Source organism: Dendronephthya gigantea, unplaced genomic scaffold, assembly GCF_004324835.1.
Source record: "Dendronephthya gigantea isolate DGI-Jeju-01 unplaced genomic scaffold, DenGig_1.0 000012F, whole genome shotgun sequence".
Lineage (NCBI taxonomy): Eukaryota > Metazoa > Cnidaria > Anthozoa > Malacalcyonacea > Nephtheidae > Dendronephthya > Dendronephthya gigantea.
The window spans coordinates 1,400,506-1,426,116 of NW_021163022.1; the positions used below are offsets into that span (position 1 = coordinate 1,400,506).

General features: G+C 37.0%; 3 protein-coding genes and 1 long non-coding RNA gene across 4 annotated transcripts; 2 read left to right on the forward strand and 2 right to left on the reverse strand.

Annotated features, from left to right (window-relative positions):
• Window positions 1–568: 568 nt before the first annotated feature.
• LOC114519022 lies at window positions 569–5,836 on the reverse strand. The gene has a single exon (XM_028539077.1). It carries the CDS (start codon window positions 5,834–5,836, stop codon window positions 569–571), a length of 5,268 nt encoding a protein of 1,755 aa, XP_028394878.1.
• Window positions 5,837–6,967: 1,131 nt separating this feature from the next.
• LOC114519023 (cold and drought-regulated protein CORA-like) lies at window positions 6,968–7,926 on the forward strand. The gene is made up of 3 exons (XM_028539078.1): window positions 6,968–7,064; window positions 7,489–7,534; window positions 7,722–7,926. Exons 1-3 carry the CDS (start codon window positions 6,968–6,970, stop codon window positions 7,924–7,926), a joined length of 348 nt encoding a protein of 115 aa, XP_028394879.1.
• A 5,850-nt stretch (window positions 7,927–13,776) lies between these two features.
• LOC114518772 lies at window positions 13,777–16,002 on the forward strand. Its single transcript, XR_003686521.1, has 4 exons — window positions 13,777–13,966; window positions 14,342–14,396; window positions 15,387–15,570; window positions 15,965–16,002. It is a non-coding gene; the product is annotated as an uncharacterized LOC114518772 (long non-coding RNA).
• An 814-nt stretch (window positions 16,003–16,816) lies between these two features.
• Window positions 16,817–25,373, reverse strand: LOC114518767 (folliculin-like). The gene is made up of 20 exons (XM_028538759.1): window positions 24,850–25,373; window positions 23,553–23,611; window positions 23,189–23,258; window positions 22,974–23,107; window positions 21,978–22,100; window positions 21,734–21,799; window positions 21,567–21,603; window positions 21,118–21,199; window positions 20,875–20,936; window positions 20,567–20,659; window positions 20,326–20,377; window positions 19,934–19,992; window positions 19,716–19,829; window positions 19,204–19,257; window positions 18,870–18,965; window positions 18,741–18,769; window positions 18,346–18,404; window positions 18,152–18,254; window positions 17,660–17,722; window positions 16,817–17,374 (listed from the first exon to the last, which is right to left on the reverse strand). Exons 1-20 carry the CDS (start codon window positions 24,916–24,918, stop codon window positions 17,248–17,250), a joined length of 1,551 nt encoding a protein of 516 aa, XP_028394560.1. The 5' UTR covers window positions 24,919–25,373; the 3' UTR covers window positions 16,817–17,247.
• Between the last annotated feature and the right edge of the window lie 238 nt (window positions 25,374–25,611).

Consider the following 25,611-nt stretch of genomic DNA (forward strand, 5'->3'; position numbering starts at 1 on the left):
AGTACAATATTTCTGATATACTGAATCATTATCATTCTAATATTTCAAACTAATTCTGCTATAAATATGATTTGGAGGCAAGTACTCAGTTAGACTCGGGCTGTGAGGCTACAAACTTTATCAACAAACTAATCGTTTAAAAATTAGCTATTATTTCTTCACCCATGCATTTATTAAATTCTGGCAAATTTGCATTTTATTTTGAGCTACATACTTCTACTGAGTTTACTATGTGGTAGATTTTTGTTGTGTTCTCCACAACGAGAGAAAAATCACCGCTTTATATAAACAAATAACTTTAATAATGAAGCTTTCTCTTTCACAGACAATCACAATTCTTTTACACTACGACTTGCTTTGCTAAGCATTGTTCTTATCACCTGTCAATCACCACTAAATATAGATGTTCAATTACTTATGTCTAATTATATTAATATTAATTATGGTTAATGTCAAATCCCTAGTTTTAACATAAATTCCCGACACACTCCCCCTATTTGAAACGTAAGATTTCAAATATAACTGTTATTTATGCCTACAACGTACGTATAATTCACGCTCTACATGTTCAGGTGTTCTCATCTTCATGACCACATATAAGTTCAATGTTTCGTCGTGCATCAACTGCAGCTTTACGTTTCGGTCGGAATTCCCTTGCCGTGGGATTCAATGGAATCTTCTCTTTCTCTTCTCGCTCGCAATGAAGTTCCATGGGGTAAAGAAATTGTATTGGCCTTTCAAGGAAGGATTTGCCTGCACGAAGCCTCACTCCTCGAACTACTGAATCTCTGCCTGATATAAGCTTTTCAACGATCCCAATCTTCCACAACCCACGATTCTTTTCTTCGCCCTTGATTAGAACGACATCCCCCCGTTTCAGTTCTCTTTCTTTGACGTTATGAGTTAGATTATGTCTTTCGCGAAGGGCTCTCATGTACTCTGCTCTCCAACGTTGCCACAATGCGTCTTTACATTTCTGTAAATATTTCGCCCTCTTACGTAGATCTCTTTCTTCAATATGCTCAGGCGATAACTCCATCAAGTAGTTAGCTTTTCCAAAAATCATCATGTTTGGCGTTAACACGGGTAGCTGGATATCGTCTTCGCAGTAAGTTAGTGGTCGGTTGTTCAATATGATTTGGATATCTAGCATCACGTCTTGTAATTCTTTAAAAGTTAGCTTCGCAGATCCTACGACCTTGTAAAAGGCTTGTTTAACCAGAGCAACCATTCGCTCGAACATGCCACCCCACCAGCTAGCTTTACTTAGATTGAACTGCCATTTCACTCCATGTTCGTTTAGATAACCATGTAGTTTCTCATTGCGTTCGATTTTCTTAATCCATCTAGAAGCAGCCACGAACGTTTTTCCATTATCAGATATGATTTTCTTTGGACGTCCTCTTGCTGCGATAAATCGTTTTAAACTCATCAGGAATTCTTCACAGCTCATGTCTGGCAGAATCTCTAGGTGGAGTCCTCGAGTTAAACTGCAGGTGTAGATAATCATGTATGCTTTACGATCAGCTCCCCCGTCGCGTTTATAGTAGATGGGTCCGGCGTAATCAACACCAGTAACCTCAAAAGGAATCTCGCCTTCAGTTCGTTCCTTAGGAAGGTTGCCTGGAGATGGAGCGGGTATTGGCGTTACGTGATATCTCTTGCATCCATAGCATTTACCTATGACCTTTTTCACGAGACTGCGTAGTGTGGGGATCCAGTAATCATCGCGCACTTTGCTCATGGTAAGTCCAACACCGCCGTGAAGGGTAAAAAGATGTGCGCGTTCCACAATCTTCTGAGATAAGAGATGCTTTGAAGGCAAATATACTGGATAAACTCCTTGAATTCTTCCCTTGCATACATAAATGCCGTCTTCGTTTTTCTGAAGATTCAATCGTTCACAGTGTTCTTTGAAATGATCAAATTTTTCACCGTCTTGTTGGGCTCGTCTAATCAGAAATTTCATTACTTCTTCGGTCTCTTCAGTTCGTAATGGCGTGCGAATTTTTTCCTTTCTCCGACAATTGGCAGCAAATCTCTTCATCCATGCCAAGATCCGCACAGCTTTCCATAGAGATGTTTTAGCTAGAAGATCGTCTACGGGATCTGATTTCCTTTGGAAGGTAGTTTTCATAACGGTCTTTACTGAGCGACTTTCAGACTCCGACACATCAGTGGGTTTAGTAACAATTTTCTCTGGCCATTCATCGGGAATATTTAGCCACGCCGGTCCGTTCATCCACGTTTCATTGGTTTGCAACTCACTTGCTCCTCTGCTCCCGATATCTGCTGGATTTTCTTGACTGGGGACGTGATTCCAAACAACTCCTTCTTTTTCGTTAATTTTTTGTACGCGATTTGCTACGAACTGTTTATATTTCCCTTGACCTTGGATCCACTGAAGACAGACAGTAGAGTCAGTCCATGCAAATACACCTCCAATGTGAAGATGACTCAAAACATTGACTACATTGTGTAGAAGATTGCTAAGCATGTGACAGCTCACCAATTCCAGACGAGGAATTGTCAGATCTCGTTTAGCCAATCTCGCTTTCGAAATCAGGAACCCTTGACTAACTTTACCAGTTTGCTTGATAACTGCATAAATTACCGCACAACAACCAAGAAGACTCGCGTCTGCGAATCCATGCAGAATCAGTTCAACAATAAGACCGATTTCTCTTGGTATCGCTCTTGGCATCGTCAAACGGATAGGTAATTTCTTCAACCAGTTTTCCCATCGTCGTTTGAGATATTCTGACAGTTCGACATCCCATCCCAGTTTAGCATCACAGATTTCCCGAAAAATTACTTTGGCTGTCAGCAAGATAGGAGATGCCAATCCCAGTGGATCATAAATTCTGGCTGTGGTTCTCAGAACAACTCGTTTCGTCACTTCGTTTTCGTGTTGCGGAAATGTCACTATCAAGGTGTCTTCTGCTTTGTTCCAGCCTAAACCAAGTAGTTTGGTTTCAGACGGGGTTGTTCCTAGACTCTCCTTCGCGTATGTAGTCTCGCCATCATCCTGTACGTCACTTTCTAGTTCGGCAATGTTCGAATGCCACTTATGCAGCTCAAACGAACCTTCTCCGAGAATTTTAACAGCATCTTCTTTCATTTCTCTTGTTTCTTCTACCGTGTCTCCCCCGAGGTTTATATCATCTACATATGTGCCATCTTTGAGCTCTCGAACACACGCAGGATAACCCTGTGAGTATTTCTCCAAATGAACGTTCAACGTTCCTCCAAGAATGAATGGACTCGGGCCCAAACCAAACATAACTCTTGTCATTCGGTAAACGATCTCTTCTTTGCTTTGCAAGTTGTTAATCCACAAGAACCTCAGCGCATCACGTTCCTCTTCCTTGATAACGATTTGGAGGAATGCTTGTTTGATGTCTCCAGCTAATAGCACAGGTTTAACTCGGTTGCGCAAGAGTATATCCACCAACTTTCGTTGAAGTGGAGGGCCAATCTCTAAGCATTCATTCAGTGACGGACTTGTTTCATTTTCCTTCGCAGAAGCGTCGTAAACTATGCGAACTTTTGTTGATTTGGCTTCCTCTCGAACAACTGGTTTATGGGGAATGTAATGTTCGTGGTGGTGCTTTTCTGATTGCGTTGGTGCGATTTCAACAATTCCTTGTTCCACTTGGTCTTCGATAATTTGATGGTATGTCTCAAGCAAGGTGGGCTGTCTCTCCAATCGCTTTTGCAGTGACTTGAATCTCGATCGCGCAACGTTAAGGTTAGTTGGTAGCTGTGAATGGCCAGCTTTCCATGGCAGTGCTGTTTCATACTTTCCATCTTCTCTCTGGATCAATTGCTCTTTGAATTCTTCAAGCACAGTTGTTTGGTCTCCTTCAGGTCGATCCTCAAGCCCCAAAACATCTAAACTACACAGTTCCAGGTAGTCTTCCTGTGTACTTCTTGTCAGCATCAAGTACGAATGTTTGGTTTCACGTCCTGGTGACATAATGGTCCACCCTAATTTCGTCTTCTCACCTACCGGTTTACCGCTGTCCCCAACTTTGGCTGGCGTTGTTGTTTTGATTCGTGAATAATCACTCGCACCTAAGATCATGTGTACCGGTAGCGTCGGTTTCGAGTCAACATCATCCATCTTTACGCCTTCGAGATGAGGATTATTAGCAATAACTTCTCCATAACGTGGGTTTGGCAAGGTTAGCAGTACTGGTCGATCAACACAGCTCACTTCGGATGACATACTGAACTTTTTATCAACGCTTCCAATTTTAACACCGTAAATATCAATCTTCTTCGAAGTACTATGCAACATCATCTCAATAGTTCGAATCTCCTGTCTGACCGGCTTCTTTTTCGTCAACTTCATCAATGTAGAAGAAACATACGAATTTCCCGATCCAGTGTCCAGAAGTGCGCGACATTTTACTCCATCAAGCTCAACAACTACAACGGGGTATATAACATTGGTTTGACTAGGTTGACACATTGCTGGATTTGGTTCGTTCTTGTCACAAATAGAAGTATGGTGTCTGCGTTGGCACTTATAACATTGGCTCTTACTCCTGCAATCTTGCGCTCTGTGTCTCTCTCCTGTACAGTTAAAACACCGTCTCTTAATGCTTAGAATTCTCTTACGCTCACCGACATCAACCACTTTTGTACACTCTCCTGATTTATGGTCATCTTCACAATAGACACATTGACGTTGTTTTGATTGCTCTTTAGTTGTAAACTGTTTATCCCTTGGCTTGAATTTCGGATGTTGGCCAGCATCTTTGTCTCCCGGTTGTAGTGGATTGCGTTCTACCCATTGCCGCAGAGCTTCGACAAGTTCAGTAAAAGTCCACTTTTTCCAGTCTCTGTCAGTTCGGATTAAATCTGCTCGAACACCCACTAATTTATCTAATGTCATTCGCACGTTGCCAACAACTTCTTCCAGTTTCCCAAGTGTCTCTAAAGCTTGAACATGTCCCAAAAGTTCATCGTAGAAGTTGTGAATCTTGGGTCTTGAAATTCCATGAATAACTGGCAGCGACAAAATTTCCTGAATATGTGAGTTCACTACTTCACTAGGATCTCCGTATCTTTGCTCCAAAAATTCCTTTGCCTTCTTATACCCAGCACTGTCAGCAGGTAACTTCTCGATCGTCGTGCGAACTTTGGGCGTGACAAGCTCTTTCAAATAAGAAAATTTGGCTTCATCTGGTATAGATGTTTGATCAATTTGAGTGGAAAAAATGCTCCAGAATCTTATCCAATCTAGATGTGTTCCTTCAAACTTCGATATTTTTAAATCCGGCAATTTTGGTTTTACTCGTTTCTTTTCCGTCATTTGCAGCTTCTTTTCCTCTAGTTGTAAAATAAATTGTTCTTCTCGGATTCTCTTCTTGTTCTCGGCTTCTTGTTCTTCTTGTCTCATCCATTCTCGAATAGCGCTTTCCTCTTTAAGTTTCTCATCGAGCGCCTTCTCCTTGCGTATGTTTTCATCATATTTTAATCTTTCATCAAGCTTTTCGACGGCCATTTCGTAGGTTTCCAATTTTAACTTATTTCCTCGGGCCCATTCATCAATTGTTTCTTCACTCTCGTCGCCATCAATCTTTAAACACTGTATTGTTTCTATTAACCCATACGCATCGTCTAGTTTACCTTTAAGCAAAGTGTATTGTCTATTTACTTTGTCACTTCCAATTTCACTATCAAGAGCTTTGGCCGTTTCTCGGTTAAAATAAGCGAGCTTTTTCAACAACGAAGTAAATTCAGCTTCCTTCGATCCGATGTCACTTGATACATTCGCTTGTTCTGCTTGTGTTTCGGTATCTTGTCGCGTTTTTCGTGTTATCATCTTGTTTAACGATGTTTGTTTACATAAAGCCGCATAAATATTTCCCTAACTCGTTTGATTGTAAATCCCGTTTCACATTCGTCCCTGTATTGAAATATGTCCCTTCGGAGGTGCCCTTTGTGGTAGATTTTTGTTGTGTTCTCCACAACGAGAGAAAAATCACCGCTTTATATAAACAAATAACTTTAATAATGAAGCTTTCTCTTTCACAGACAATCACAATTCTTTTACACTACGACTTGCTTTGCTAAGCATTGTTCTTATCACCTGTCAATCACCACTAAATATAGATGTTCAATTACTTATGTCTAATTATATTAATATTAATTATGGTTAATGTCAAATCCCTAGTTTTAACATAAATTCCCGACAACTAGTTTAGAATAACTCATAACTGAATATTGGATAGTTCAGTTGAATTTCTATAATTTTTCGTACAGGGCCACTGCTGCCGTTTCGTCATCGAGGGAGAATTAATTATTATACCACATAAAAACGTCTTTACAATTGAACAGTTGATATGGAGACAATTTCCTATATTCTTTATATCATATTTCACTTTCACATCACCTTCCAGAAAACTCACACGATTAGAAACACACATTTCTATATATAGCCAAAATAATGATACAAATTAGGATACGGAATATTTCTGTGTAAAACTACTCCAGCCTACGGGCAAAAACTCATACTGTTAACATATACAGAATTAAAAAAAATGACGAATAATGAATCTTCTAGTGTAATATTACTTCACCTTCCAGGAAAACGGTAAACTGTTCAAACACTCGCTTCTATAATTGGAAAAAATCAAAAGATGTACAACTTTGGAGTTTAAATCAAAACGTCCAAATCGGAAATTGTGATATAACGTGCTTGCGTGATATTGACTGGATTTCAATTATATTCAAAGGAAATAATAGTTCTTGATATTTAAAAAGAAAACTACAAAGACATTGATAAGAGTAGCATTTAATACTAATATATATGCTAGAATATTGTTAAGTCACTGTATAAATAATCTTAAACAGCGGGTATAAATGTATCCAAAACCGTGGCTGGATAACCCAAGTTCAGAAGTGAGAACCGACAGAAGACAACGAAAAATCTTAAGAAGAATAAGGTGCAGAGATGAAGACATTGTATTTGTTACTTGCACTTGGTCTGCTGTGTGCAGTGGTTTATTCAATACCAGTCGAAAATGACGAACCTTTTGAAAACAAAGAAGGTATACTTTAAAGATAGAAAATATAATTACTAAAGAAGATATAATATAAGCATAGTGAAATGTTAGTTGTTACCTCAAAGTTTTTCATCAATTACAGAGGATACCTATTTGTTCATTGATAATATCATTGTTAACCATGCTTAGTTTGACATGTATACTCATTTAGAAAAGATTTCCAAATGTGTTTCTTTCGGCGCTTTGTTGAAAGTAATGTTTTACATCCAAATATTTTGTTCCATGAAACGAATATCTGACGAAAACCATCAACCAGGAAAACTCGAGAAAGTTTCCAAACTCGCTTAGGCAACGCTATCACACTAGTCCACAGATTAATCTGATCGATGAATATTAATAATTAAAATGTCCAACGATGTTTGCTATACTTGATAGTAAGCAGATAAAGCAAATTTTATAATCCTTGTAGAGAATGATGAAAATGCCCTAGAAGAAGACGAAGAAGACGACGAAAAGTATGTTTTATAAATCTCTTTTTACACACGATCGAAACATTTTCACTCCTAGAGAATTAAGTCTTTTTTAATAATATACTGTATATATATACTGGGCGTTTCAAGAAAACTATGTTGCATTTCCTAATCGGATATTAAACTGCGGATTGGTGGTGTTTCTACTTATCTGCTAATGTCGTTTTTTCAGTGACGAAGCTCAAGCAGATGCTGCCTACCATGGATACGGCTATAAACGCAGAAGATATTATGGCCGCAGATATTATGGCCGCAGATATTACCCGCGCAGATATCACGGCCGCAAATACTACAGGGGAAGATATGGCTACCGTTATGGTGGTCATGGTGGTCATGGTGGTCATGGTGGTCATGGCGGCCGTGGACCATATATATGATGGATAAATATGGCACGTGATTGTAAGTAAAGAGTTTAACCTCTAGTCTCGTTAGCAGTGATCATTAGTTTAAATAATACCGGACTATGTCTGCCAGATGAAAATAGAATGTACACTTTTTTGCGCCTTGATTCTTTGTATAGCAGTTCGTTTTAGAAGCTGTAATCATTCACAACAACCAATGGTCTAATTTAACTGGGGAGGGGGACTTTTTGGGACACCCTGTTCAATACAAAACACCCAAAGACACAGAAATGATCAGTTCATTAAGCTATGGTGACTAGTAATTACATCATTGTTAATGACCATTCCCTTATTAGCATGCAGTAAGGGGATTTGTACTCTGGGGGGATATATGAGTTTCCTTCATATTCGAATCTTGTTAGTTACATGTTTCATTTTATTTCTTGTTCAGGATAAATGACTGGACACACTGAAATGAATGGACACCACATCAATGATAGTTAATTAGCGTGTAATTGTAACAGACTATTAAAACTTAGTTTTGCATTAAAGATACCTCGTACTTTGCTGTTGCATGTGATTCGTATTTACTGCTTCACCCCACGACAATGGTTGTTATCACGTTTCAACGACTTTTTATAGCCTTTAATTTAACAAGTTGCTGATGTTTGCAGGGTGTAGCACAACATTGTTGCTACCACTGAAAAACACTTGAGCTTTTTTGACCGTGTAGTTTTCCAACAAAGGACACGTTCAGTGGTAAATGTATAATCTTGGTTGTCATGGAAACAAACTCATCTTTGTTCTTACTTCATTCGTTTCCGTAATTGTTCTAGAAAAAAAATGGGAGTTTTTCGGTACTGTCGTCAAGTTACCAGCACGAAACATTTTCTCTTTCTATTCAGTCCTTAACCGCCACCTTTTCCCAAACAACGAAATCCATAACTATATATCCATTTTCTCTTTAACTTTATCTGGAAAGCTTTAGTTTTGAAAGGCAGGAAGAGCACAAGAATCACAACGTCATTTATGAACATAATATATATGTATCGTTTAAATTTCGATTCTTATAAATATTGTAGGGAATATACATATATTCCTTCTGGATTAGATATACGTGTTTATAGCATATTGATATAAAGGATTAACTCATAACCGCGAATAATTCAGTGTATGTCTTTCGTGCAATTGTGCAAAGACTATCATTTTGTTTAGTCATGCAATGCAGGAAATTGAATGATCATGTGCACCTATTGAAGAACGTCTTTACAATTCTACAGTTGGTTGGTGTGGAAACAGCTGGTGTGTTGTAAAGTATTTGAGAAAAGTTGAAGAGTACTTGAAAATTGTGTCAAGTTTGAAGGGCTAAAGAAATTAAGTCGGTATAAACGTTAAAAATAGATTTATTCGAGTGAGCAGTAAACAGTGCGTCTCCAGGCCGATTTTCGTAACCAAAGCTTATTTGTTCATGTATAGCCATAGGTGCATGTAGAGTTTTATTTTCTTCTGGGGGGGCTCAAACTTTAGATACATGATATCTAGCTAGCAACACCTTTTGACATTAGATACAATTAAATAAGACTTTTTCTCTTAATATATGGTTGCATCGGTTCATGGTTTATATGGCCGATAGGCGGAGAAAATATTTACCATTGGTTATGACCTGTTGTCGGTAGTTATAAGTGTTCCATACCGCATGCTTTAGTTAGATAAAATAAAAGTGTGAAAAGTGACAACCTAAATGCATTTCTTATGGCTAGGCTAACTTAGTTATATACTTCATTTAAGCCGATCCCCTGCATCACGAAGTCCCCCTGCATAAATAAGGATACACGGAAAGTAGTGGCTGCGGATCGAAATTCCGTATATCGCAGTTGCTTTTCCGAGTTGTTTGATATATTATTTTATGATACACTATAGTAGTAAAAGCATTTTGATTGGCTAATAGTTGACAAATAAATCACGCAATCACGCAAAATTCAGTTATCTGCTACCAGATAACTGAGTTATCTGCAAGTGAGCCTGAAGTGGTTAACAAGCGGTATTCATTTGAATGTATTTATGTATTAATAATTTATATATTTTTGGATGTTGCTATTAAATAAGGCTTTTCATTCGTTAATACTATGTTTACTATTCTTCAAATGTATAATAAAACAATTATTGAATTCAGTTTTTGTGATATGCAGAGTTATCAAGGTCTCGGTAAGCGTTATCAGACTCGCCTTTGGCTCGGCTGATAACGCTTAGCTACCTCGACCTTGATAACTCTGCATATCACAAAAACCTCATCCAATAATTGTTTAATATTCACTAGTAATACCGTTTCATGTGTACATAAGGATGCCTTTTCAAAGATTCAACATTGCTCCGATACAATTATTACCTTCTGGAAAGTTTCTAGGCCCCCATACTCTACGCCGCCTCTGTGTTATATGTGTAGCTACGTACTGATCACAAATCACCTAAAACTAAACTTTTGTTCTGTGAAATGGACAGAAAAAGAAAGCTGATTGTAGGGTAAATTAACATAAATTGCCATAATCAGTAATCAGAGTGAGCAGTTCTCGTTTTAGAGACAGTGATGTGATATAACTTACATTGAGTAATATATGTGTTTGGTGATGGGCCATAATATGTGCATTGATGTGCAATATATGCAAGACATGAAGACAAAAAATTACTTATATAATTACATTGAATTTTCCATCAACATCATTAGATACATTACGCTCCGAAAGTTCAGTCAAACATCTCAGTGGTGACAGACACGACCCTGAAAAGGTAGAAACTGGAGAAATGTCCAGCAAGGTTTAGTGCCTTAGATCAAGGAATAATACTAAACTTTTAGCAAGATTCTAAGTCTAATTCGGTAACTGGGTCGGGTGAGCAACTCTGTTAATATGATTTAAGGCAAATACTATAGAATTGAGAACGAACTGAAGACTACGAAGACACTCAGTAATCTGATCGTATAAGGATTTTACAAAGACTTTCCATGTAATTAATCTTTCAGTTAAGCAGTTGTTATGGAGACAGTCGAAGTGAAGCGAAGTGTTTTTTCAAAGTCGAAGTATACTTAAAAACACTGCCAAGTTTGAAGGACTTAAAAACAATAAGTTGGTAAACTCACGCAAGCGGTGAATATTTTGTCTCCACCTTGTTTGGGAAATTGACAAAAAGCAATTGCGACTTGTGATGAAAAATGATGATAATTTCTAAAATCAGAGATGGATCAAAGAGCGAGAGTAGTCTAAGTATTTTGTCGTTTTGAGACAGTGAATCTTTCGTTGTCCTCTGCGATGATGACAAGTGTTTGAATGTATTATGGAAAACATGATAGCCTAGCTAAGGAAGATTTGTGTAAAATCACGCCATACAGTTATATCTAGCTAGCAGAAGAGATAATCAGCGGTTAGACATCTCAATGGTAACAAAAGTAAATCGATCGAGGAGTATTAATTTTCGAGGAAGAGTACTTTTAATAAGATTCCAAACCTTCGGTGACCTAAGTTTGAAGGACACTTTTATTAAAGATTATTTTAAAGACCAGAGGCAATATAATATTGTTTGTTTTTCTCCATTACATTTTCATTTAAAGAGTAGCTTTAAAGTTTGTTATGACTTCATCCACGTAAGCTGACTTCCTTATTTTCACAAGGTCATGAAAACAGGGGCGCCGCGAACGTGCTAGGATTGGAAGGTGTAATTGTGATATTGACCAACTTCTTTAACGAAAAGTTAATACAAAATAGTGAAAATTTGAATTCAAATTTACTCCCCCCCCCTCTGGAAATCTTCGATAGATAAGCAACATTGTCTTAAAAGTTATTATGAAATTGCAAAGCTACCTCACCGTTAGTTACATCCATATGCTTAAAAAATTGTCGTGAAGTTGCCTCATTTGAAGGCCGGTCGTGAGAATGGACGATCTGGGACCACAAGTTACGCATAGCAATTGAGTATTGTATCGCTTGTGATGTTCCTTTGTCTTGCAAACGCATCGTCGAGCTTGACGCTTCGTGAATCTAAACTCCCTATATATTGACGCGAGTCCACGATAAATACGGCCTAAAGGAAAACAAGCTTAAATACCAAACCTTAAAAATAGATTTATTCGATTTTCGTACGCAAAGCTTGTTTGTTGATGTATAGCTATGTATCACAAATCACCTAAAATCTTTGTTCAGTGAAATGGACAGAAAGAGAAAGCTATGTGATTGTGCGGTAAATTAACATAAATTATAAAGCAGGAATTTTTTTCCCGGGAAGACATGAAGATGAAGAATTATTTATGTATATAATTACATTGAATTTTCCATCAACATTATTAGATACATTACGCTCCGAAAGTTCAGTCAAACATCTCAGTAGTGACAGAGACGACCCTGAAAAGGTAGAAACTGGAGAAATGTCCAGCAAGGTTTAGTGCCTTAGATCAAGAAGTAATACTAAACTTTTAGCAAGATTCTAAGCCTAATTCGGTAACTGGGTCGGGTGAGCAACTCTGTTAATATGATTTAAAGCAAATACTACAGAATTGAGGACGAACTGTGAGACTACGAAAACACTCAGCAATCTGATCGTATAAGGATTTTGCAAAGACTTTCCATGTGTTTAATGTCGCTTAACTGCATGAGCAGTTGTTATGGAGACAGTCGAAGTGAAGCGAAGTGTTTTTTTCAAAGTCGAAGTGTACTTAAAAAGACTGCCAAGTTTGAAGGACCTAAAAACAATAAGTTGGTAAACTCAAGCAAGCGGTGAATATTTTGTCTCCACCATTTTTGGAAATTGACAAAAAGCGATTGTGATTTGTGATCAAAAATGATGATAATTTCTAAAATCAGAGACGGATCAACTGAGAGCGAGAGTAAGTTCTTTGTTGCTTAGAGACAGTGAATTTTTCGTTGTCCTCTGCGGTAACAGAGTGTTTGAATGTACTATATGGAAAACTTGATAGCCTAAGGAAGATTTGTTTAAAATCACGCCATGCAGTTTGGTACCAACTTTTCATCATAGAAGTTGGTCAATATCACAATTACATTCTCCAATCCTAGCACGTTCGCTACGCCCATGTTTTCATGACCTTGTGAAAATAAGGAAGTCAGCTTACGTGGATGAAGTCATAACAAACTTTAGAGCTACTCTTTAAATGAAAATGTAATGGATAAAAAAACAATATTATATTGCCTCTAGTCTTGAAAATAGTCTTTAATAAAAGTGCCCTTCAAACTTAAAATCTTTCACGCGCCCATTTAGGTCACCGAAGGTTTGAAATCATATTAAAAGTACTCTTCCTCGATACACTCCTCGATCGATCCTGGATCGATTTACTTTAGCTATCATTAAAATGTTTAACTGCTTACTATCTCTTCTGTTTGCACCAAATAGTGAAAATTTAAATTCAACTTTACTCCCCCCCCCCTGCAAATCTTCGATAGATATAAAGCAACGTTATCTTCTCAGTTATATGAAATTGCGAAGCTACCTCACCGTTAGTTACATCCAATATGCTAAAAGATTGTGGGAACTACAGATAAATAATTTTTCTGTATAATACCACTTCATGATATATTCCAGTTAAACTCCACCCTCCGGAAAAAACTTGAACTATTGCAAATAGCAAAATAATGAAAATATACGTTTTTGTCGTATAATATTTCTCAAGTATTTGCAACGGAAACTGTCATAACGTGATGCTGAATGCATTTCAATAATACGGATGTGCAAGTGGTGGCTCTTGATACTGCAGAAGAAAATTACAAAGACATAAATGAGTTTCTTAATGCTAGTTTGCTAGAATGTTGCTAAGTGATTGTATAAATTATCACATTCGGCGCGTATAAAAGTGTCGAAAACAGTCGCTTGATAACCCAAGTTCGTTCAGAAGTGGGAACAGAAGACAACGAAAGTTGGTTCAGAAGTGGGAACAGAAGACTACGAGAAGACGCTCAAGAAGAATAAAGTGCAGAGATGAGGACATTGTATTTGTTACTTGCACTTGGTCTGCTGTGTGCAGTGGTATATTCAATACCAATCGAAGATGATGAACCTTTGGAAAAGGAGTCAAAGGAAGGTACTACTGATATATAATCAAGCCTATGTAAAATATTAATTCCAAACGTCCCAAACATATCACCCTCTTAATTGCTCAGCATGAACGAGTTCGAATTGAAAGAAAAGGGAAAGAATCGCTAAAACAAACCGCAAAAAATTCCATTTTTTATAAAGGCAATTATTGCATGATATACAGGCCCTACAGTTTCTGTCGATTTGATATGTGCTATACGCTGATATGCAGTGATTTTATCGGTATCGAAGTTGGCTATGGGGAAAGAAAAAATGAAAGTTTCACGACAGGACTCCTCACATAAAAAAGTTATTCAACGAAATATGCAATACACCTGATGGTGAGCAAGCACTTGTTATAAATGTTTACAATCTTTTATAGAGAATGATGATGACAATGCTCTGGAAGAAGACGATGAAGATAAAGACGACGACGAGTACGTTCTAAAATTCTCCTTTTTAACACATCTTTGCTTATGTATCTAATATTGCAAGAGGCGGGGTTATTTTTGAGAAAAAAGACAGGAAGTGGGTTAATTCTATGATAATTTCTCTAATCAAGGAATAAAATTTCTTGGAGTTAAATTTGCGAGAGCAAGCAGATTCAGTTAAATAGATAGGGTGTTAATAATAGCAAATACATAGCCCATGTTTTCCAGAGTAAAATCACTCGGTTACCACATCAAACATATTAGAGAGTTCGAGATTCACGACGCAGTTAGCTCGATCTCGCTACTCGCTAGTTAAATATTTTGCTGAAAACAAGCTAGTGGAAATTAATTATGCTGTCAGGACTCTAGAATAATCATAAAAAGGTTTCAATTGTGCTGAGAACCTCCGATTTTTAGCTGATATTTTGCGGTTTTTGTATAAGATGAAAAGGTCTGTTCATACGACACACGATTCAATTTTGTTGGATCCCATTAACTTCTGACGTATGGAATACAGTCGGTTATTGATGAAGCGGCAGTGCTTGGCTTCAGTGGATTTGCTGCTCATATATATTACAAGACAAAAGCCTATAAGCCATCCATCAGAGGAGAATTGGATCCAGCAAAATTGAATCGTGTGAAGAGACTTTAAAACAGCCATCACTTTGCAGCTGCTGCTTTTATGTCGTCCAGAAGCCGTGAAATTGTCTCATTTGAAGGCGTCGTGGGTTGCAAGTTACGCATAGGCTGCATGACTATTGAGCATTGTATCGCTTGTGATTTTTCTTTGTTTTGCAACGGCCGCGTCGTCGAGCTTGACGCGTTATGAATCTCTCTATTCACGTGTTTACGATAAATACGGGCAAAAGGAAAACAAGCTTGAATATCGAACTTTAGAATTTCACGTGTAAAATAGTCGCAAGCACGACAAGTTATTTTGCAAAATCATGTTAAAATAGGGTTTAGCGGTTTTCATCTAATCTGGTGTATTTTCAGTGAACCTCAAGCGCTAGCAGATCCTTCGTATAGATATCACGGGCGCAGACGTCACGGGCGCAGATATTACGTGCGCAGACATTACAGGAACAGATATTACGTGCGCAAACATTACAGGAACAGATATTACGGAAGATACCGACATCATCGACGTCATTATTACGGATAAATATGAAACATGATTGTAAGTACTGCGTGCGCAAAAGGTGGTTCACACTATAGCTCCTAAGAATCGGGGAACTCTCATCTTTATACTACTTTCCAAAAGACAAAGCATTTTATACACACTAGTGACCTCGGAGGTTGAAAATTCCAGATTCTTACACTTGTTTTAAGGGCAAACAACTTCCTATATTGTACTACCACATTGTTAATGATCATTGGTGTAAGAAATACAGCTTTGTCTGTCGGTAGAAAATAGGGCCTACAATTGTTTCCAAATTCTCAAGTCGCGGCATGAACTGTATGAAATTATTGTAACTCGTCTTCCGAAGAATTTATGTGAACAGATTAATAAATATACGGTTTAATTTCATTAAATGTCAACTTAAATATGCTGCAATTTCTTTCTCGTTTAGCATAAAGGACTGGAAACAAAGATAATTCAACAAAAAAAAACATTGTAACTTAGTAAACATGTCATACATTGCTGTACGTTTAACTGTAGAACAATAAAAATTCTTGCATTAAAAAATACGTAATGTTTTGCTCAAAATAAAAAATTTCCTGATAGAGTTCACACGGGTAGAACATATGGTGGAAAATACGACAAACCCAACCGCGACCCCCCAAAAAGGCCCCAAAGTTTGGTATAAAGAAATGGGAAGGGTTGTAATTACGGACGGATAAAAAAACCCAAAACTGGTAAAACCCTCACTCTTCTCTTGTGTTTCCCCTATGAGGCAAGGCGTCTGTGATTGAGAACTTGATTATTACAGTATAACTATATATACACATAAGTATCTAGGAATGGTTAGATCGCGAGAAGTTATATTATAATGGCTCTGTATTAGGCGCAGTGAAATAAATGCAAGGTCAGTTTTATGACTAGTTAAATATGTACGAATGTTGAATCCTAAAAGCCTTTGGTTCTGAGTGGAATTTTCGTCACATAGAATGAAGGTTAGTGAGGTTCATTAACTCATTATCCACCAGTGAACTCTAATAAAAACTGGATCGATACCTCCTCATTGTTTTCATGAAGCCAAAATACGCGTGTCTGGAGGTAAAGTCCCGCAAATTTTGGCTTCACAAAAACAATCAGGAGATATCGTTCCAGTTATTTACTACAGTTCATTGTTTTCCACCGTCAGTGATGACGTCATGTCAATGTTTCGAGAGCCAACACATTAGTTGAAGCACATGCTGAAGAAAAATTGGCCAGAAATTAAAACACAAAAACTCTTTATTATAAACTCTTTCTTTTATATCTTGTCCCAGTTTCGTTTATTCAAAAATAGATCAGTTGCGTTGGACGCGACGGAAATATGACGTTTAAAACAAGGCGCTTATATCGTTATAACCATTTAAACCAAGCCTTGAAAATCTCGTACAGATGATCTTTGATGTACGGCTTTGGCTCTTGTGTTTTAAAGATGATATTCAGTCGTAATGTGAACAAACGCTTTGTTTATAACGTCTGTCATATTTTTGAAATGCGACGAAATCTCTGCATATTGTGCGCTATGGTTTTAAACGAGTATGAGCCAGGGTCATTAGGAGTCTGTCGAAAAAATCTGAAACATGCAAAATTTCTCAATTTTCAATGATCAGCCCGGTGCTAAGCACCTCATATTCGACTGGTGATCTTCACATAGCTTTCAACCCTGGTTATATATGCATCTGTCATATATAATGTACGTCAAGTAGGGTTGGTCGCCGTCTGTGAACAAGTTAATAAATGCGAACGATATTCTTTATTGAAACCAGTCATCCAGAATTTTAAAATAATTTCGTCTTCAGGTTTGGCATCCAGCACTTTGAATAATCTGCACAAAAATGTGAGTTATATATCAGTTTAAGTTATTATCCTTTAAAATAGCTGATGATTTATACAAGAAAATACAACAGAAGGCCATATAGGTAAGTTGCCCTTTAGGCCATCTCAGACGTTAAACTTTTCATGTGCCGAATCGAATGCAAATGAGCCTAAACAAAGACTTTAGCATGACCCCAAAAGTTCATGCAACTATATGTGTTAGAAGAAGCTAGTAAAAAACTCTATACTTAGTGTAAATTAAACGCAAAGAAACTTGTACATTAGAAACTCGTACCTCTCTTTCTCTTCTGATGTACGTGGTCCTGATCTGGAGAATTTGAAAATCACTTTAACTTTGCTAAATAAGATAACAATTACTTTTAGATTATAAAATTTTAAAAAAACCATACAAGAATAACGTCACAAGTAATGAACAATTTCATTTTGTCTAGCTTCATTCGGTTCCAAGGGGACGTCACAGGTGCGAATACAATTAAGTCAGTCAAATGCAGATAATGAGCTTGCATTTGGCTGGTCGAGCCTTCCATTCCTTCCATTCCTTCCATTCAGTGGTTATCAACTAAGAGCCTGTTTACATGGAGCGAGTTATCCCGGATAGGCGAGGTGAAAACTGCATATAATGAAAGACCAATCAGGTTAAGCCTTTGATGTTATGCGCTTTTTACCTCGCCTAGCCGGGATAACTCGCTCCATGTAAACAGGCCCAAGTTTCTCTCAACAAAATCACACTACTAGAGAAATAATTTATCGTATATCATTAACATACTCCATCCACTCCTCTTTGAGTGCGCAAAGATATTGATCGAGAACACTGTCAGAAAAATGCTTGTTAACCAAAGCTTCCTCGATTTTTTTGAGAATCTGAGATCCTGTTAAGAAAAAGTGTTCCTTTTTGTGATATCACAGTACCGTGATTGTGAAAACTAATTTCAGCAACTCGTAACTTCAACACATACTCACCATGGACAAGCTCTGTGGTCTCATGTATTTCAAAATTGTAGCGTTTTAAGGGATGAATACTGTCATTAAAATATATTGATTGGTATTCACGAATTCATCAGATTATACTGGGCACGTATAACAACAAATTTGATATGAAAACTAGGAGAAGGGGAAATATGTTCAAAAAACCCCAAAAGTGATACAGAATTTTAGACAAGAAATGAAGCGTTGATTTAGGAATATTTCCGGATTTTTTTTCCTGGTGGTCATGGTTTTCATCCTGGGTGTGGATGTACATTTGTCGTTACGTCTCGCCGGGGGGAGGGGGGTTGGCCGGGGGAGGGGGCGTTGGAATAAACCTCCCTACAGCCCTCAGGGGTCAGTTTTATTCACTACAAACATATTTTACACACCTTGCTTGATCTGAGAAGTTTGTATGTTCCTGTGGAAAATATATGTCTGTGAATGCACAACTAAAGTATATTGTTGATAATTTATATCCAAATATAAATAGCGTGGTGTAAATGTCTCGTCTAAAGTACCTTAATATCCATTAATGTATATAAATGCGATTCCAAAATATGGGTAGGAATTTTGGTGCCAATTTTTAAACCGAGAAAGTTGCATGCCCACGATTCCTGTGAAGAGAAATACTGACATTAAAATAACAAACAAATACGGCTTTTTTGTGGTTTCATAACACACACGCTTGTGTAAATTTAACACACATAATACAACACGTTTTTGTTTTAATCACACGTATTTTACTCTCTAAAATGGAGTATCAAATTCACACATAACTTATGGTATGAAACATATAGCTATACTGTATATAAGAGTGTTAAAAACAAGCATGATTTTCAAGCACGGACCAACCTGATAAATATCACTGTACGGTACACATTTGAAACATCTGTTAGGAATAAGAATCTGCAGGATAATAGAGGTAAGTTTGTACATGGTCAACACTGATGGTCAACACTGATGGTCAACACTGATGATGGTCAACACTGATGATGGTCAACACTGATGATGGTCAACACTGATGATGGTCAACACTGATGATGGTCAACACTGATGATGGTCAACACTGATGACGGTCAACACTGATGATGGTCAACACTGATGATGGTCAACACTGATGATGGTCAACACTGATGATGGTCAACACTGATGATGGTCAACACTGATGATTATTCTAAACATCCTGATTAGGTACTGTAGTCTTAGAACTAATATAACTCGGTTGACGTCATTGCAGATCAACTAGAAAAACCTCGCAAAACATACAGAATAGTATCTGCAATCTTAGAACTAATATAACTTGGTTTGAGCTGTTAAACAGTGAGTATATACGTCATGCAGCAAATTTATAGATCCAACATCACCTTTAATGTTTCAAAGATCGATAAAACAAGTTCCTCAGGTTCTCCTCGGATAATTAATTGGTTTCCTTGCACAACGTTGAATGCCAGGAGATGAAATTTTGCAGAACCTAAGACCTAAAGATACACTACAGCGTGATTTCTTTCTTTTTTATTGTGTTCAGAGTAACCTCTAAATAGTTAGCTGTCGATAAAGGGTAAAGTGTTCGCTAAAAATCTACCTGGAGCATTTGTCTTAATGTTGTAAACACAGGTGATCCAACTTTCTTCTCAGAAGTCGCTAGAACAAAATTAAAAATAATTAATGATTAATGAAAGAACTCAAGGAAACCTTAAACCGCAAGGATTTTGAAGACTGTTATTCACGACATGATTGGCAAGATTTTAGGGAAAATGCAATACAACTTCTCATGGTAAAGACTTATCTGGACTCATGCACTGGTTATTACAGTTAGCAGAATAACATGAAATACAGTTTAAAAGAAGATATAATTGACGGCACTTCAACCACAGAACTTTTGAAAAAATAACAAAAAAAAACACGTTTGCACCCGGTTTTTAAGTCCCGTAAATATGAGGATCGTAGATCCTTGAAAACTACATGTGCGCTCACCTTCCAACTTGTCCTCTGCTTGTTGTGCTTCGTAATCTGTCAGGAGTTCCTCCTGCATCCAGGAAACGTTGATTAGTTTGCATACAGATGAAAGTGAGACAATTGATGCATGCAGCAGTGAACATTACTGATTATAGTTCAAGAGAGAATTATTAATTTAAACAATAATTCATTCTTCATGTTGTAGTGTGTACTCTAAATCAATACTTCAAAAAAAGATGGAATACAAAGTATAGCTCACCCTAGGAGGGCCTTCTAGAACTTTCTCTGTCACTCGATGTGCACCAGCTTTAAGTATCCAAGCAAAGTACAGATGAAGATAGTGAAATAAATGCTGAAAACAATTTTGCAACAGGATAAATGGTACAGTAATTGGCCTAATGTAGCTGTTGATTTATAAAGCATTGGATTCAATGCACTAACAGTAAATAGTATTGGTTCTATTACATATGTTTGTCTAATAATATATAAACGCACATACAGCATAATCTCAAAACAGTGCTACAAGAAGTACCTTAGACACCATGATGAGTAATATCTATGCCGTACCTTGTCTTTTGTTAAATCCTGAATCGCGCGAAATGAGGCCCTGTGTTGTCGACGCAAGACATCTAAATTAAAAGAAAAATATACATTGATTAGAGACAGACGTTAGAATTCATGCATCTTCAAGCTCAACTTTAAGAACATTTGAACGTAAGTTTGAATTCTTAGAAACCCTGAACATGTCCACATCTAAGCAGGCTATACCTGCATGCACAGGAAATAGCAATATATACATCACAATCTTACCTGAACTGGTAAATCTGTTTCTACTATCTCTGCCTGACCTTTCAAAGCGAGCTGCTTGTTCAGAATTAAAAACCTCTACAGCCTTGAAAAACAATTAAAGGACACAATTATCGCGGTTATAACTAATACTCAGCCTACAGTATATACGAGTTGCAGTATGTTCTTTATAATGGCGAAATAATTTAGCAGGACTTGGCTGGTTCTTTCACTATTTCATTGCGAACCTCCTCCGAGACAAAATTATTGTACTCATTATATAGGTAAAATATATAACTTTGTAAAATCTCTAGAAATAGCAATGAAGTTTCATCCCCAACAACGAAGCAGGCGTGGAAAATAGTAACCTCTTTTATTTTAACTAATCTCTTTAAACATTACAGATAAACAAGATGGTTATGAGATCAGTGGAATCATGAACGTATTAGTTGAGCGGAAGAGGAAATACTCACCATTTTTTGAAGTTTGTCAATTATTTCTTTAAAATGTCTACAAAAATATATTTCATATCCAGGTCAAACATTGAAATTCCTAACTTCTCTGTTTGTATGTGCATTTATTTGTAGCAAGATGAGTACATTTAAAATAAGTACAAATTTTCAAAAACGTATTTTCTTACTTCACTAGAAATGACCATGAATTAATAAGGTATATTCGATCCATCATAACAATTATAATGCTGTACCTGGATAAAACACAGGGCAATTTTGCTAAACTCAATAGTTTTATGGTCGTATCGTGATGACATCAATTTTGCTAAATACCGTGATGTTTTATGCTGTTTGTACCAGTTTTGTTCGTGAATATCTCAGTGACAATTAGATAAAACCCTCAAATTTTGCGATTTTCAATGCTATACCTACCAACGGCGAAGACCTCTGGCTTGAGAATCTTTAAGATAAAACGTGTGACTTAAAACATATCCATTAGCATCCTCTCCGAAAAATATTGGTCCTTCTCGACCAGGACATATTTCACAACTTAGGCTGAAAGAAAAAGACATCCTGGTCCTCAAATTGTATTCTGTTATTCTTCGGTGTTACGTAATGCGTAATAGATCCCTGGGGCCGGTTGTTCAAAAGCTAGTTAGCTTAACCCTGGGTTAAAACAAATCTTTACATTTTCATAAATATTTTTCTGGACCGATAGAAATCATATTCCTTTCTAAAGTTTTAAAACGAACAGTGTTTCAGAAGCACATAAACTAAAACACTGGTTTAAAATTTAACCCAGGGTTAGCACTAACCTAGCTTTGAAGTTTGAACAACTGGCCCCTGAATGCAGTGCCTAAATACTTAACCTCAGGCGTTCGGCTAGTGTATATATATGAAAATGAAGCTAATCAGAATTTCCATTCAGGGCTTTAAGGCTTCATCAAAAAAAATCTTAAAGATAAAAATTGACACACAGAGAAAAAACGGTAAATTAACATAACTATTTCTGAATTTTCCGTCAAGTTTCTAGCTTTGTTTGCTATACAGCCGAGGATCAAGTAGCATTCCAGTCAGCTGAGTCTGCATTCCAGTCAGCTGAGTCAGCATTCCAGTTTACTTATAGTTCTACGGAAATCAACTGGAAACCGAGACACTGTAATCAGTGAGTCATTGTCTTGTCATTGTTCACTGTATGTGATTTGCTTAGCAGCAAATATATGCAATTTTTTATAAATTGCTTGCTGTTTGAGGCTGACTCAAATGAACGCGTTCTCTTGAAAACAAAGCGTGAACATTTCTCAACAAAAAAGCCTATAAAATTACATCTACTATTTGAATATGTTTCATCTTTCACAATACACCATGTCTTTTCCTTAAAATTGTGATTACCTGGAATATATAACTAGCTGTAAGGATGATAAATACCTCCGTACACATGCTTGTCGTACAACAACGTACACATCATGATGGGCTGGATTACGACTACTGGAATACGAAACACTTGTATGTTTATCCACACTCAAAAAACCTGGATGGTCAGGTGGGATTGATCTGCATGCCTACAAAGGCAATTTGTATTTTATATGAAACATCAAAATAAGCTTCAGTTTGCTTAATGCACTATATGAAAAATACCATACCTCACACTGGTTGGATTTTGGTTGAGATGATTTTGATGGTGAGACATTAGAAGCACTTGACTGAGATGACCTGCAATGACAGTCCGTCACAAGTCAATAAGCCAGGATATGCTGGAAATTACTCGCAACATTCTCCCAGGACAAACTATGTTGTATTTTGAGGCCAAACTATGTTGTATTTTGAGGCCAAACTATGTTGTATTTTGAGGCCAAACTATGTTGTATTTTGTGTCATTAATCAAAATAATATTATATTTGGTCCAAGCTGTGTTTATCAGATCACTCTGTATATACATGCATAGTCTGAAACAAAAGTGAATCTCGCACAGCCCAATCCCACATATTTAATGAAAAATAACCACACCTTCTACTTGCATCCTTTTGTGTCCCGAGAGCATTACTCACTGGATCATCATGAAAAGCCTAACAATAGAAAGGCATAAATCATCAGTCTGTAGAAACACCATGCATATTTGTTATATGCAGGGCTTTCTGTCCGACAACTTCTTAAATCACTAGGAAAATTTCAAGAATATTGATAGCAAAGCAATCACTTTTCTAATTCTTTTTGGTATCCAAACTAAAAATTTAACCTTTGTTTATGACATCTGATTAAATCTAGTTAAGCAGAAGCAGTTGCCTAAAATCTACATGAAAATTGAAAGTTCAAAATCAACAATACTTAGAATTACTTAAAAAGTTGAACATTTTTTGCATTTGTCAAAGGTGCAGTGTGAATCATAGTTAAAGTGGAAGTCAAGTCTCTGTTTTTAAAAAATGCATGTGTGTTTAAATTTTGTATTTCTATACTTTTTGAAATATGTTGTGACAGTTGTGTTGTCTGAATATCTAATACCATTAAGGTTTGCCATGACTTTAAATGAATATGAACTAGTGTTTTTAATGAAAAGAATTTGAAACATGTCATTAGAAATTTATCCAAGGACCTCGCATTAATTGTTATCATCAGAACTGATCCACACAAGGGACTTAATATCCACTTTAACACCAAGGACAGCAAAGTTCTAAATTGACATCTTTTTCAGGTGGCAATCACCAAAAGTATTGGTTTCCTACATATTTTAATGCAAGAAAAAACTACAGGCATGGCAAGACTGACCCTTAAAAGGTGGGTTTATACGTCGCATTTTGGTCGCATCGAATGCAATTCAACATATATATTTCCTAAAATATCAAGAACTTTAAAACTAGTCTACAAACTTTCAGTTCACTATACTTCTAAATGCATATGAGAGAGAGAGTGTTCAGAGATATACATGCAAAATTTGAGCAATTTTGAAACAAGTAGAGTTAGTAGACTACCCATTGTTTATGAGCAGAACCCTGGCTGAACCAACTGGCAGTTTGTAACCCTCCTTTAAACAAGCTTGTATTTATTAATAAATTGACTATTGAACAATAATCAAGTTACATGATCTACCTAAAAACTACCTGTACTTAGAAGTATGAAAGTGGCCCTCTAACTAAGACACTGGGTAGGGTTGACAGTTGATTTAGCTTTTGGCAGATCATGTGACTAGCATGATAGCATCAACCAGGGTTGCTTCAAAACATTATAAAATCGTCTGTTTGTTGTCTCGAAGCAATATACTCATTACTCACAAAGTTATCATAAACCTTTAAATAGAAGAGTCTGATACCTGCGTGCAAAATAAGACACTAGGACCATGGATTTCACAAAAATGACAAAGTGCAATGACTGCATTCATACTTCTTTGTTTTTGTATTTGTCGCCAGTGTTGCCAACTGTAATTTTGTAAAAATCCCAAGTAACCGCCTGAAATATCCCGAGATTCCCCCTAAAATCCCGAGATTCTAATTTCGACCCCAGTCCTCAGCTTTGGCGCACCCTAGTACCAGGTCCGCTCAGTGTGCGTTTATAAAGCGGTACTTCTCTGCATAACCGATTGTACAAATAGTCTTTATTGAGTGACTTTAAGTAACGTTTTTGCCGCAAGTATTAATTTACGCTATATATTATTTCAATACCTTGGATTTTTAATATGTTTATTTATCAATTTAACGAAAACATTTTTTCCCAAATTCCAAACTTCCCTCTCCCAAAAATCCCTAAAAAAATCCCGAGATTACCATTTGAGAAATAAATCCCAAAAAAATCCCAACTGCTTCAAAAAATCCCGAGATCTCGGGATAAAATCCCGAACTTGGCAACACTGTTTGTCGCTATCTAGCAATACTTCATCTAGCAGAAATCATAGCGGACCAGGGGGGGGGAGCACACACACACACGCATAGCAATATTCGAATACTGTACGTCTGCACCCACTTTTGAAATGTTCACCACAATTACTATTACCTAATTCTGCCTGTCTACCCGCGTCTCAGTTTAATCTGCGGTCTGCGGAGGAGAGTGCAGGTAAATGAAAACCCGGCTTTATTTG